Source organism: Ambystoma mexicanum, chromosome 10, assembly GCF_040938575.1.
Source record: "Ambystoma mexicanum isolate Mex_15411 chromosome 10, UKY_AmexF1_1, whole genome shotgun sequence".
Classification (NCBI taxonomy): Eukaryota; Metazoa; Chordata; class Amphibia; order Caudata; family Ambystomatidae; genus Ambystoma; species Ambystoma mexicanum.
Window position 1 is genome coordinate 61,460,925 of NC_090932.1, and position 14,656 is coordinate 61,475,580.

Genomic DNA, 14,656 nt, shown 5'->3' on the forward strand with positions numbered 1-14,656 from the left:
AATCCATAGGCGGGTAAAATAGGTTGGCACGTAAGAGCACTTCTGAACCTCAGTTATGGTTTAGAGGAAAGGTGCTGCAGAAAGGAATCCCAGTGTATGGAGATCAGAAAATGAGGGGTCTTCCCAAGCAATGCTCGACCTCTGGCCGGCAGGTGGTCAACTCATGTTGGAAGCAGTCGCGGAGACCAACCTTACAGGAGGTTGCCATCCCATCCAAGGGTCTGCTCTGGTCTCTCCATTGTGCCAAGAAACGGCTTTGACGCAGGTGGAGAAAAGATGCTTAGGACCAGGAAAAACAGGTGGCGGCTGCACATGGTGCCTACTGCTGCCATGCTAGTCTCTGCCACAGAAAATGCCCTTCTGCAGAGTCTATTGCCCCATAGACATTGGCATAGACGATGAAAGTCCACAGTGATTTGGGAATGCCGAAGGCGAGTTGGGAGCATCGGCAAATACTGTGATGTGCAGGTAATGTTATTTCCAATGTTTGTAACAACAGTGTACTCAGTCATTTCCTTGTTTTGTAGGAAAAAAGGGATTCTGGGCATATCGTCTGGAGACAAATACCAAAAACACTCCAAACCCACGGAAAATATGTTTGAATTGGTATAACCAAGAGCCTCCTCCAGTCTGGGCAATTGGCACGCCGGCATGCCCCTGCAATGTACTGCAGGGAATCTTTGATCCCTCCTTCACTCTGATAGACCTGCAGTGGAATTATGGGTATAACGTGAAGGATACAGGTAAGAATCAAGCTTCATCATATCCATTTGCAAACCTGTTTCTAAGTCAGTTTCTGAGTGAACGGACCTCTGTATATAGGGGTGTGATGTGACCTGACCCTGTATGGGTATCTAAGAGATGCACACGAAATTGGGAGGATATAATGCAGAAATGTTGGGAAAGGGAGTGCGAGCGGAAAGTAGAGCAGGAAGAGGGGTCCGGAGTGAGGGCCGAAGATGTCGGGGAAGGTCTGGTGACTGGCGCTTAACATTTGGGGTAAGGAGTTGTTTTAAAATCTGACCCTCATCCCACCAAGGAGATTGATGCAAAATACCCAAGTTGATGTGAGCAGGTGAGACACTGCAGATTTCAACTTCATGCACTGGTAGATCTGTTTATAAGTTGCTCCTATCAAATCGAAGGACTTCGCAGGTGCACCCCAAATACATCGTCACATTGGTCGACAAACGCAGTGGAAAGTTAATTTGAATGGGTGTGAAGGCACAGCAGTGGAGAGTGTGACATCCCACTGAAGCCCCATGCATTCCTATAGAAGATCCCCCAAGCTGCCACATTTGCACAGTGTCCTTTGCTCCCACGGTCACTGGGTAGTCTCCAGAAATACCACTGTTACAGCGGCAAGTGGGAGCGGATTGACAAAAGTGCTCCGCTCTCCCTATTGTGACACCATTTACAAGGTCAAAGCAGGGCAAAGACCGGAATCTTCAAGGCGCTTGCCTTTTCACTGTATGGTTCAGAGTGACATCATAGGCAATTTAAGACTATCCGTCACGGTAAAATGGCCCAATTCATGGTGTCACCTCATCTTCAATTCTATATGTCATCTTCAATTCTATATGTGGAGCTCAGGTTTTGAGGATCGCTGGGACAGGTCCAGCAAGTCACAGCTTGCACAGTCATTTTGTGACACGATGGGCCCCATTCATGGAATATTTGCCGGTTTGAAAGCGAATTTGCACTGCTGAAAAGTGTCTGTGCCGGCACAAACCCTGATTCATGGAACTGTGCAAAGTGTCTTTGCAGTGCCGGCACAAACCCTGATTCATGGAACTGTGCAAAGTGTCTTTGCAGTGCCGGCACAAACCCTGATTCATGGAACTGTGCAAAGTGTCTTTGCAGTGCCGGCACAAACCCTGATTCATGGAACTGTGCAAAGTGTCTTTGCAGTGCCGGCACAAACCCTGATTCATGGAACTGTGCAAAGTGTCTTTGCAGTGCCGGCACAAACCCTGATTCATGGAACTGTGCAAAGTGTCTTTGCAGTGCCGACACAAACACTGATTTTTTGTATTGCAAAAATGACTATGCGCTGACTTTGCCTGTACTTTGCACTGCAAAAATACACTTTGCACAGTTCCATGAATCAGGGTTTGTGTCGGCAGTGCAAAGTCACTTTTCAGCAGTGCAAATTCGATTTTCAAACTGGCAAATATTCCATGAATCGGGCCCACAGTGTCACATGCCCTCTTCCCCCAATGTAAAAAAAAAATATTCTCTAGGAATGAATGTCACACCGTATAGGTCAACATTACACATCTTATTGTTCCAGCATCAACATACCTACTTGCTTTTATTTTTAAAAAGATTATTATGTTATATTGCATTAAATCGGCACCTTACAAAGCCTCATTCTTAAACAAAACAAATCATTGCTTTAACATAGAACATGCTATTCTTGAATTGCCTGAAACATGTCAAGTGAACATGCCTTTACTTGTCTTCTCAAAATGCCACCAAAAAGAACCTCATCCTATACAATCAGGCACAAACCTCATCATTTAAATACATAAAAAGCAAGAGTTTGCAGATCCTTAGGACCGCAGTTACATGTTAAAAGGTACGTTAATATAGCTGCATATTTAGCAAGGGAAAGATATGTTAATATAGCTGCATATTTAGCAAGGGAAAGGTATGTTAAAATAGCTGCATATTTAGCAAGGGAAAGGTATGTGAATAAAGCTGCATATTTAGCAACGGAAAGGTATGTGAATATAGCTGCATATGTAGCAAGGGAAAGGTATGTGAATAAAGCTGCATATTTAGCAAGGAAAAGGTATGTGAATATAGCTGCATATGTAGCAAGGGAAAGGTATGTGAATAAAGCTGCATATTTAGCAAGGGAAAGGTATGTGAATATAGCTGCATATGTAGCAAGGGAAAGGTATGTGAATAAAGCTGCATATTTAGCAAGGGAAAGGTATGTGAATATAGCTGCATATGTAGCAAGGGAAAGGTATGTGAATAAAGCTGCATATTTAGCAAGGGAAAGGTATGTGAATATAGCTGCATATGTAGCAAGGGGACTCCAGCTTTGATTCTTTGGCTCAGCTATTCAATATGGTAGAAAGTCTTTTTACCACGCAAAACTCACTGCAGATGTTTTACCACATATTATTTACCACATTGCTAATGCAAAATGCAGGGGTAGGGCTGGGTGAGGAAATGGGTGTTGAGGGGTGGAGTTGGGTGCTGGAAGGAGTGTAGTGAGGGTTTGAGGGTTTTGCGGATTCTTTTTCCGCAAAATATGGGAATATTTAGCAGAAAAAGAATCCCAAAAACATTTTTTAGCAAATTAATCTGTGGTGAATAATTGTGCGGTTAGAACACACAGAACCATTCAGTACCTGTCTTGCCATACATAGTGGATGCACCAATGTTGATAACCAACGCAGCACTTCTGGCGGGAAATGTCCCCACCATGACCTATTTATTAGCAATCTCCCTATGATGGGGGCCCAGATACCCAATAAACACCCAGTTCCCTTCCCATCCAGGGTCCATCCTAGCCATGGTAGTTCCCAGTGGCAAGACTTGTGTATCACCTACTGTATCCGATACACAGGTAGCCGATATCGTCCCCGGGTGACGGATCCACTTGAGTAAACTGCCCCCGACAATGTCTGCGAGAGAAGGTTAACACCATGACTTGTGTTTTACAGGAGCAGTCTGGAGCCTCCAAAGCATCTTCCCCACATTCTCCGGAGCAGGTACCAGGTGTTACTACGGCTGGGACTTTAACTTGATCTACGGGGAGAAGGAGAAGTACCTACCAGCGCCCTGGCTGTTTCAGTTCCTTTGGATTGCCCTATATGATCCCACTGTATACCACCAGCAATACTACAACCACTTCTGGAATGTTCAGCTCCCAAGATCACGGGATGCATATAAAGGTAGTCTGTTTACAACACATATGATTCCACAGCTTGCTATCCTATTTTTTTGTGCCAACTGAAAATAATATGCTCGCAGAACAGCCTGTGTGAAGGTTAAAGTGTCAAGGAATGATGCATCAAATGGTAAGACCAGAGAGTGTTTGACGACAAAGCAACTGAGAGTGCAGGGTACATGATGTGAGCTCATATAGGTTTCCTTTAGTCTAGATGCTTGTACAGAAAAAGGGTTTATGGAGAAATTTAACACACTAAAAGTTAAAAAGTGTATGATGTTCACTTAAAAGTATTATGTTGTTGTCCATCACAAAAGGATAGTACATTATCCCTTTAAGGTTCCAGTAAACTTCAGTTCATCTTTCAGGGGGGAGAGGTCAGCACCGACAGATACACTGGAGGTTTAGCCAACAGAATAATTGTTTAACTATTTATTGTTCCAATGGACAAGGGCCACACCATCCATTTAGGACAACCAGTTCCTAATGGCTGCTACACAACTTTCCACATCCAATGGCCTGACTTTCAGGGTGGCATAGTGGCTCATTTTGCCAGGGCCCAGAGGGCTCTGCAACATAGCACCAGAGCAGAAGACAGTCTACGCCTTACCTCCATCCATAAACCATCCATGCTCATCAATTGCCTGGCACCCTGCACCAACACCCCTGCAGAGGACTTCAAATAGGGCCAACGCTGGGTTTACAGGCCCTCGTCTCCCAGCTTTCGGCTTCCTGGTGTCCTTCCTGGAGTGTGTTCAGCTCACACCACCAATCACTCAGCCGCTTTACAACTCTACAGGTGGGTCAGTTAGGCTCCTGCTGATGTCCACCGCGCAAACAGCCGTTGGTGCTCATTGGCTCTCCCTTTGCTTGTGCTCCGGCAGCCCTGACCACACTGAGGTAGGAGGGAGGAGAAAGGAGAGGTGCAGAATCTGAACAGGTTGTAGCAGGATCTCAAGCCACACGGCACCAGGCCGCACAGTTGAATCCGCCTCTGAGATCCACTTCACTCACAAGCAATATTGAAGCCGGCCCGAGAACAGTCAACGTATCACCAGGGCCCGATGGAGAGCGGCGAAGCGTCTGTCCAGCAGGCTCTAATGGTATGATCCCTCTGCCCAGAGCACGGCTTATGCCATTCCCAGCATAATGGGTCCTTTGAGCACTGTTGGTATGTGCACAATGCCCGGAGAATGTCTGAAGGCCATGTACCTGGCATATTGTCGTCCGTGATTGGCTGCAGTTCATGCAGCGAGCACTGTTATCCTGTGCACATGGCCTAGACGCAGGCGTCTGTGGAAATGAGACTAGGCTGTTCCCAGGCGGCACTGTTGCTATGGTCACTGCTCCTACAGGAGGGAATATACCAACAATGCCCGATGGGCATGGCCTAGGTCATGCCCAGTGGGCACTCTGGGTACTCTTGATCTGTTCTCTGTTGTGGGCACACTATCTACTAGCCATGGCTATATACCTGACCTTATGCACAGCATATCGCTTGTGGTATGTGCACTGTGCCCAAGGGATGGGCAAAGGCAATCAGGCACAGTGCCCTGTGGGTATGGTCACAAGAAGGGCTGGACTGGCCTATATGGAACTCTGGAATTCCTCCATAGGGCTCTGTACCCTGAGCCTCTTCTATGTGGTATTTCCACATCTTCTCATAGGTGAAGGCTTGGTCTTGTTGAAAAGTGTGACATGGGTCCATTTTGAGAATTCTTTCCGGGGCCTCTTTTGGTTGCCAGTCCAGCCTTGGTCACAAGACGCATCCACTGGGCATCTCTGTTATATGCACTGTGCCTGAGGCGTGGCCGAAGACCATGTCCTGGGCATAGTGCCCTAGAAGTCACTGCCTGTATGTCTACTGTTCCAGGCACACTGAACATACCAAGAGCATCGGATAACCATGGTGAAAGGTAAACATGCCTTCCGGGCAGTGGCGGGAGTTTGGCTGCCTGGACCATGTCTTTAGGACTGCAGGTGTCAGCTGGGCACGGACACCCACGGGTGCGTTTATCATTAAAAACAAAAGAATGAACACATCTCAAGTCAAAATAACTTAAGGGGTGCGAAACAAAGCAACCATAACTGGCCCTCCGCCATTCAGTGCTGATTGCATCACATATGACGTCAGAGATGACATACATTTATTTATTTAATTATTTATTTGTTTTGGATTTGTAGAGCGTACTACAGCCCACAGGCATCGAGGCGCTTTGAAGGACACTTAAGAAGGCTTGCTTGAGGGTTACAATAAGTGGCCCAAGAATAGTGCTTAGAGACATGTACCTACATTGCTCACAGGGCATAAGGAAAGAAATGTTACTGGGGAACAATAACCCCCAACAGTGCTTATGCTGACTTGTTTATGTTTGAGGATCAGATTAAACTGAAGCCCAAACGTAACGTGAACTTATTGTCAAACGCATGACGAGCGATGCATGGCGAGGGGGACTTTCCCAACCACGAGTGGCACATTTCAGGGGTTTGTAGGTTTTGCGTTGCAACTACTTTTTCACTAAGTATAAACCTGTTACGGAGTCAGTGATAGTAACTCTGTGGTTATCGTTAAGCTGGACTCTCCGAAGGAAGATGGTCTTCTCAGATGCATAACTTGTATGATGTTCGATAAAACTACACACAACTTTGCAAAATGAGTTTACATCCAATGCTGACATTTTTGGAATATTTTCTGAACTTCCTTCCAGAGAGGGGTGAAGTTAATGGGGGGCATCCCAAACGTCATATCCCCCTTTCAATCTCCCTTTTTGTTCTCCTCGTGTACAGTAAAGACGGGGGGATAGATTTGCATGAGAAGGTGGGGCCTGGACCCACCAAACGTGCCTGCGAAGGTGGGGCCTGGACCCACTAAACGTGCCTGCGAAGGTGGGGCCTGGAGCCACCACACGTGCATGAGAAGGTGGGGCCTGGACCCACTTGTCATCTTCCTTTGATCTGGGGAAATCCATTCAGCGTGTTTTATGAAATACCTGAAAAAGAGCCGAAAATGACCAAAATCTGATCAACTCATTTAGATCCATTTCGGATCTACAGAGCTGGGCAAAATTAATTCTCATTGGTTCCTTCAAGCAAGGTCCCTCTGATTGGCTAGGGATGAGTTGAACAGTTGCTCAGTAAATTCTGCAGTAGAGAAAACGTAGCACACACCAATCTGGGCAAGGAAAGGTGAGCTTTTTAGATGCCCAAAAACCTAGAAAGAATGTTTGGTGGAGAAATATTTTTACCTGAGCATGGACCTGGGGAAAAAGAGACCTGACGTTGTGTCTACAGACAAGGGGTGGATCCCATTGACCTGGAGCAAGACCCACAGTCCTCACTGGGGTCCGCAGATCCACAGCGAGGACTGAACCCATCAGGTAGACCCTGTGGATGGTCTGATCTGGGTGTGATCTACCTTTTTGGGACCAACCTGGTACTCTGGACTGGAGTCTGATCTTTGCCTGTGCACACATAGCTATGTCTAGGGATCGCATGGACGCGCAGTGGGACCTGTGGACCCAGAGTCGGGTCTAATCTGAGTCTAATGGATCTTTGTCACCAGACCCAGGTCTCAGCCAGTCTGTGGATATGGAGCAGGGTCTGAAAGGACCAGGAACCTGGAGCAGGACCCAAAGAGCATTGTTCGTGCCCATGGACCTGGAAATAGGTAGGAGATGGCTATGAGTTAGGTCTGTGCACACAAACCGGGGTCTGTGGACCTGGAGTGGGGCCTTTTACCTATGTCTGCCCACCCAAGCCCCAGTCTGCAGATCCAGAGGTGTGTCTGTTCGTTGTGTTCTGAAGATGGTTTTTATGTTTGACCCACAACCATGACATCTATTCAACTAGCTGTTTTATATGCCATATCCCATATGCCCATATCTCTGTTTTAGAACAGTGATTACCTATGTGACTTTTCCAGCAACAACCTTTTCACTTACTCTAATGCCTGCTGTTATTATGTGCTTTACTGACATGTTCACTACTGGTATGTCTGAAAACTAGCACTACTTTTACCAACACTTGTTGGGGTGGACACAACATTCTGTTTGCAAACTGTTTTTTCTGTATCACTCTGGATTTGGCTGCAGCAAACACAATGGGAAGGCATTCTGCTCGCCGGTAGACGGAGGGTACAGAGAAAGCATACTTGCCAGAACTCCCTGCATTCTAGCCACACACATTGCTCATAAGCAGGGCTTCTCTAACCAACCAAAATCATCTGTGGAGCCAGAAGTGATCTGCAACGTTCTGTACATTGTGGTTTGAAAGAACACCATGACATTCCATTCAGTCTAGTAGCCAGTAGCTGTAAGGGCTCTCTTGGGCATAACAAGCAGCCGGGGCAGAAGGTGGCCCATTTCTGCACACATCCTTCTAGGTGCATTTTGCCTACAGACACTGGGGCATCAGTTGTAAGAACTCACGCTAGTTGTAGAGGATGAAATGAAATGATGGATGTTTTGAGTTTATTGTGCCCTGTCCACGCTGGTATTGACAAGGTCTGCTGTGCTCAGGTAGCAGGGTGCACAATGGCACATGCAGAGGTTTTTTTCTCCCTGCCAGACTTGCAAGCCATGACCTGCATTGCCCTAAAGGTATGGTCCATAATGCTAGGCTTCTAGTAAAGAATGTACTAAGGAAGAGATCGCATGACCTGGTGAAGTGCAATGCCAGACCACTCCACACCATGCCCTTTAGTATAGTGCTCAGGGGGTTGCCCACGAAACTCACCAGTAACAAATTACAAAAGTAGTCGAAAAGGAGTGTATGCCAGGCAAGAAGCAACACAGCTTTATTCAGGCGCCACAGACAGAGCTGGGACAGCAATATTCAAACATAACGCGGAACAGAACTGCACGAAAATGTGCTGTCAAAGAAACGTCCGTAAATCAAACACTTTTCTAATCATCTAAACTAATTTACATCAATCATTTTGCAATTTTGAATGTCTCCCTACAAGAAGCTGATTGGTGAAAGCATATAATACCCCTATAGAATGGCAAACAGGTTATTCTATGATTGGGTCCTGCAAACCTTATCACACCACCCCTAGCTCCCCGTTGTGATTTCACAATCCAACCCCCAATTCCCGCATCATAGTGCCAATTCATTGAAACATTTGAGAAGACTAGCGGAACTTGTTTCATCTGTCCCAGTCATCTCATCTATGTTCTTCACGAGAATGTTTTCTACCATGACACTGTCAGAGCCTTGAACCAAGAACAAGTTACTGTGTAAATGTTGCACATTAAGAACTCTTCAACCTTCTTCCCAGGCAGAAATGTATTCAGGGGAAATTTGAAACCGCCATGGGCTTTCTGAAACTTTCAGTAGATTGGACTTTGTAAATTAATATACCAACTTATAAAATTATTGTGCGTTCATTGCCTTTTGGCGGGACCCATGACCTCTGGCTTATGACCTCGAAAATAACAAACATTGTTTGCTTCCCACTGTGCGATCCTCGGATCCTGGGTTTTGCAACTGCTGTGGCTTCTATTAAATTTGAGGCCTGTTTGCCGTGACTCAGCCTAATGCTAAATTTTGTATACTTATCTGCGACACATCTTTATTATCTATGTTTCTTTAACTTGAGACACTGTTATTTAGGGCATTCTCCAGCCTGGTTTAAATAATTGTGTGTCTATCAAGGAAGCCCCCTCCCCAAATAGAGTACTACTCCCACAGCTGATAAGTGCACACACTTTTACCACGCTGAACTTGCATTTTTACCAAAATAGAATGGAGGTCGAAGGGTGTGATCCATTAATTACCAAAGTGTACCAAGTTAATTAAAAACACTTGACACTTTTAGAGCCCCTTAATGTAGACTAGGTGGCAGATATAGTATTAGTGGTCTGCATAAAGACCATCATCTTGCTGATTGGCTGGCCAGTGGGGCTTATCTGATGGTAATGGCAGTTATCATATGCCTGCCAAGCCCCATAAACTCTGCCAAGATTCCTCCTCAATCCACCTGTCATGTTTACCTGCTGTCCCTTGGCCCCTAGCTCCTCCCTTGGGCCCTAGATCCTCTCTTGGGCCCTATCTCTGTTCAAGAACACACGCCTGCACTGCCCTCCCTCACTCACACACTATCAAATCCCTGCTTTCCTACAACCTCCTCCATTATGGCGTGTTGATTTCATTGCCTCCAACCACACAAAGGGCCACCACATGTCCTCTGCTGATATTGCCTTTCTGTCTCCCGCTTCTCTCCCACTGTGGCCTTCTCCAGTGCTCCATCTAACCCTATTTAACCCATCTAACCCTATTTTTTTTGTTAGCCCAAAGTAAACAGCAATACAATGCCCCCCCCATAACTTTTGCCAAATGCTTTGTCATAGTGTTCTGAAGGCATTGCATGCAGTGATATGTTTCGGGATAACTCACCTTCAGCAGGGCTACACTTCTGAATGGAAAACTTCTTCTCCAAATTCAGATCCCTTTTAACAAGACAGGTCATAATAATAATTAATGTCCCAGGCACCCAGAGCATCACCAGGCTACTGCAACATCCCATACTTTCCCCCTCTACTGTAACAGTGGCCTTATTTGTACCTTTTCAGGAGCTTTCTGGATGCTACATTTACCGAGAGGCGGCATTTACAAAATACCTGGCCTTCCACCATATGGTTTGTTTTCATGCCCTAAAGCCATCGCAAGACAGAATAGGGCCAGATTCCCGAACAAACATCAGCCCAATTCTGAAAGGGTGTCTGAGTGAGCGCATCTCAGACACACTCATTCTGATGCACCTTTTTCTTCCTTTAAGTACTTGTACAAATAAGGGGGAATTTCAGGGAATTTTCAGGGCTTCCGAATTCACCAGGATGCACTTTTAAATGCCATTAAATGAGGGTAATCCCCCCTGCGCTTTAGCAACCACGTGGTTGCTGGGGGCCTGTCATACACTAGTGTTGTGAGCGGGCTCCACACACCAATATATACATTAGGCTGGACAGCATGTCTTTGCAGCTCTGGCCAGCCCCTCCTGAAATGTGCAGGTCACCTTTGGGAATAAGGTGACTGGAGCATTCCTAAAAAAAGCACCAATGAAACTAGTCCATCTCTGTGCTCCTTTGATTTACACTATTTTTTGAGAATCTGGTCCTACAGGATTTATTTGAAGGTTAGTGAACATGGTGAGGGGCCTTTACTCATGAGCGATGGCATCTTCGGTGAGCTATGAGTCCCTTCCGCTCACTGAACAATTGAAATAAATATTGACTTTATACACCTACATACAATGTGTGTTTAATGGGATTCTGTGTTTGCATGTGTAGGTTGCATTATACTAGTAACCTGTGAACGTACACACCTTCTAACCCCCCCTGCCCCCACTGCCAAGTTTACTTCAACACATCTCTCTCTTCTTATATCACACCTTTTTCTGGTCAATGCACCCTAAGCAGACTAAGGTCCTGCTGCCCCTGGGCCGGATTCAATGCACCCTAAGCAGACTAAGGTCCTGCTGCCCCTGGGCCGGTTTCAATGCACCCTGGGACGGATTCAATGCACCCTAAGCAGACTAAGGTCCTGCTGCCCCTGGGCCGGGTTGAAGCATCCTAAGCAGACTAAGGTCCTGCTGCCCCTGGGCCGGATTCAATGCATCCTAAGAAGACTAAGGTCCTGCTCTGGCCTGGATTCAATGCATCCAGCGCAGACTAAGGTCCTGCTGCCCCTGGGCTGTATTCAATGCATCCTAAGCAGACTAAGGTCCTGCTCTGGCCTGGATTCAATGCATCCAGCTCAGACTAAGGTCCTGCTGCCCCTGGGCTGGATTCAATGCATCCAGCGCAGACAAAGGTCCTGCTGCCCCTGGGCTGGATTCAATGCATCCAAAGCAGACTATGGTCCTGCTCTGGCCTGGATTCAATGCATCCAAAGCAGACCAAGGTCCTGCTGCCCCTGGGCTGGATCCAATGAACCCTGAGCAGACTAAGGTCCTGCTGCCCCTGGGCTGGATTCAATGCACCCTGAGCAGACTAAGGTCCTGCTCCCCCTGGGCTGGATTCAATGCACCCTAAGCAGACTAAGGTCCTGCTGCCCCAGGGCCGGATTCAATGCACCCTAAGCAGACTAAGGTCCTGCTGCCCCTCGGTCAGATTCAATGCACCCTGGGACGGATTCAATGCACCCTAAGCAGACTAAGGTCCTGCTGCCCCTGGGCCGGGTTCAATGCACCCTAAGCAGACAGACTAAGGTCCTGCTGCCCCTGGGCTGGATTCAATGCATCCAAAGCAGACCAAGGTCCTGCTGCCCCTGGGCCGGATTCAATGCACCCTGGGCCAGATTCAATGCACCCTAAGCAGAACAGGGTCTTGTACTTTGGACCCACATGCTTCTAGGATTTACATTGGGAACTCCGTTTTTTGTTTTTCTAGGAGACCTTCTGACACATATTTTGTGTGTTTCTACTTCAACTCGGAAAACAAAGTGTTCTCACAAAACATAAAATGTCACCTCTGCCACTTAGGGCTTGAATTTGACGTTGGGCGATAAGGGACACCGCACAACACGTTACCTGCCGGAACTGAATGATGACATCGAAGTCACTGAGCTGTTTTATGGTTTGAGTCAGGAGTCTGTAACCTTGGGCTCTCCAGATGTTCTGAACTACATCTCCCATCAGATGTACACAAAATAGGACATGATAAGACATCATAGGAGTTGTACTTACAAGAAATGGAGAGCCAGATGTGCAGGCCCATCTTTCGGGGGGAAGGGCGATATGCTTTTTCTTTATTTACAGCGGTTAAGACGAACGAATGTGTGAATGAATTAATTGCCTTCAGTTTCTGCAGCACTTACAGTTAAAAGGCTAATAGAACTGGAGGCTTTTACCAGTGTGGTGTAGGTTCTCATGCAGTTTCAAGTGTGTGATTTACAGCATGTATGTGCAATGACAGGATGCAGAACAACAAAAGATTGTAAAACAAGAACAAATGCTACATTTTGGGGCATGTTTGGAATTGTTAAATAGGGTAACCTAGAGTAACAGCGTAGATGATAAGTGTTGCAGTTTGAGGTCAGTGTCCAAAACAATCAGCAGATTGCCAGCCTTAGGGGACGGGTTCAGGTGGCTGGATGGAACTATTATGTTATGTTAGTAGGCTTTTATAGTGCACCAAATAGCCCCTGTAGTAGATTCAGAGCATCTAAGCCTGTCTATACAGTTGCGCGTTATGCCCCTCCAGGGGTATCCTCCAGACCTGAATGTGCTGGAGCGAAGCAAACGAGCGAAGAGAAGAGAAAGGGGAAGTGGTAGAGGATGCTACAAACACAGAGACGGAGAGATGCAGAGGGGGGAGAACGCGTCAGTCCTGTTCGACAAGAAGTGGGACACCAGATCACAAAAAGTTTGCACCAGTGCAACTGCAAATTTGCAACAAAATAGCGCTAGGATAAAGTGTGCCCTAGTGCGAAAAACACCGGCCCATACTAGAAAACCTTTGCACCAGGACAAGTGCAACTTTGCATGGTATTAGCACAAGGCCAACGTTTGGCTTTGGGCAAAAACCTGCTCTTTCAACACATGTTTTCACTGTGGCAAACCTCGCCCTGATGCAAAAATGCATTCAAAATATGTGTTTTTTGCAATGGGGCCATTTCTGCCTTAGTGCTAATCCCATACAAAATTGCACTTGCCACGAAGCTAAGGTTTTCTAATGTGGCCCCAGTGTTTTTTTACACTAGGAGAAGCATTGCCCTAGTGCTAATACCATGCAAATTCTCACTTGCCCCCATGCAAAGTTTCTTTGCGGTAAGTCAAGTATCAGGAATCAGAGATCCATCGAATGATGGGCGGCAGAGAGACAGTTGCAGGCTTAAATGAAAAACTCTGTGATGACAGAGAAGGTGAAAAGGGTGTGGGCATCCCCTGCCAATAGGTGGGGGTAAAAAGCAAATGCCAAGATCAGGTTTCTGAAAAGAGGGTCAGAGATTAAAGAGGAGAGACAAGAATCCCTTTTAGTTATTAAAAATGCAAAAAACGCACCTGTGTGCTTCTGAGAAGTTGCATTATGTTGAATATAGGTGAACAGCAGGATGCATTAGTTACCCCAGTGCGTTCCTGCTTTATGGTGAAGACGTCTGACATTCTCCAGATGGTATAGCGTTCTTTCATCGACCGGAGTAATTTTAATGTTTTTTTCCCGAGTACATTTTAATGAAAAACTAATTGAAATATGTAGGGGGGTTGGAAAAGTATATATAAGGGGTGGGGGTGTTCGGGATAAGGAAAAAATAATAGGCGATGGGGTCTTGGAGGGGAACCCCCCCTCCAAAATAAAAATAAATCAATGTCTATGAGTTTTTTCAGTAAAACATACTCGGAAATAAACCCATCGAAATTGCACCAGTCGATGAAATGACATAGAACGCTCCAGATAGGGTGACTATGGAATATAAAACTGTGACATAGCATGTAAACTCTCTCATGGTCTGTCCCCATACATGAGCAATCGCTGGTCTTATATATAGACATATGTTCATGACTACTCGCTATGTATGTGTTTGTAATAACTGGAGATTCATGTGTGAGTTTGATGCAATGGGACTCCAACATTTCTTTTTGCAGCTCTAGAAGTGGATCCATATAACAACTGCTGCAGGGATTCCGGCTCTGACAATCTCTGCAACATGTACCAGCAGAAGAGGCCACGAGATTTCTGTGAATCCTACAGGCCGCCGCGATTGGGTAAGTGGCTTCACATGGTGGGGTTATGTGAAATGCAACGG

At 46.2% G+C, this 14,656-nt stretch overlaps 1 protein-coding gene across 1 annotated transcript in view; it reads left to right on the top strand.

Annotated features, from left to right (window-relative positions):
* The window catches only part of LOC138492809 (uncharacterized), a 469,421-nt gene that overhangs the window by 104,449 nt on the left and 350,316 nt on the right, over window positions 1-14,656 (top strand). The window contains exons 21-23 of the mRNA XM_069620163.1: window positions 528-743; window positions 3,684-3,914; window positions 14,496-14,615. Coding sequence (XP_069476264.1) covers window positions 528-743; window positions 3,684-3,914; window positions 14,496-14,615 — 567 coding nt within the window. The remainder of the gene's footprint in view (window positions 1-527; window positions 744-3,683; window positions 3,915-14,495; window positions 14,616-14,656) is intronic.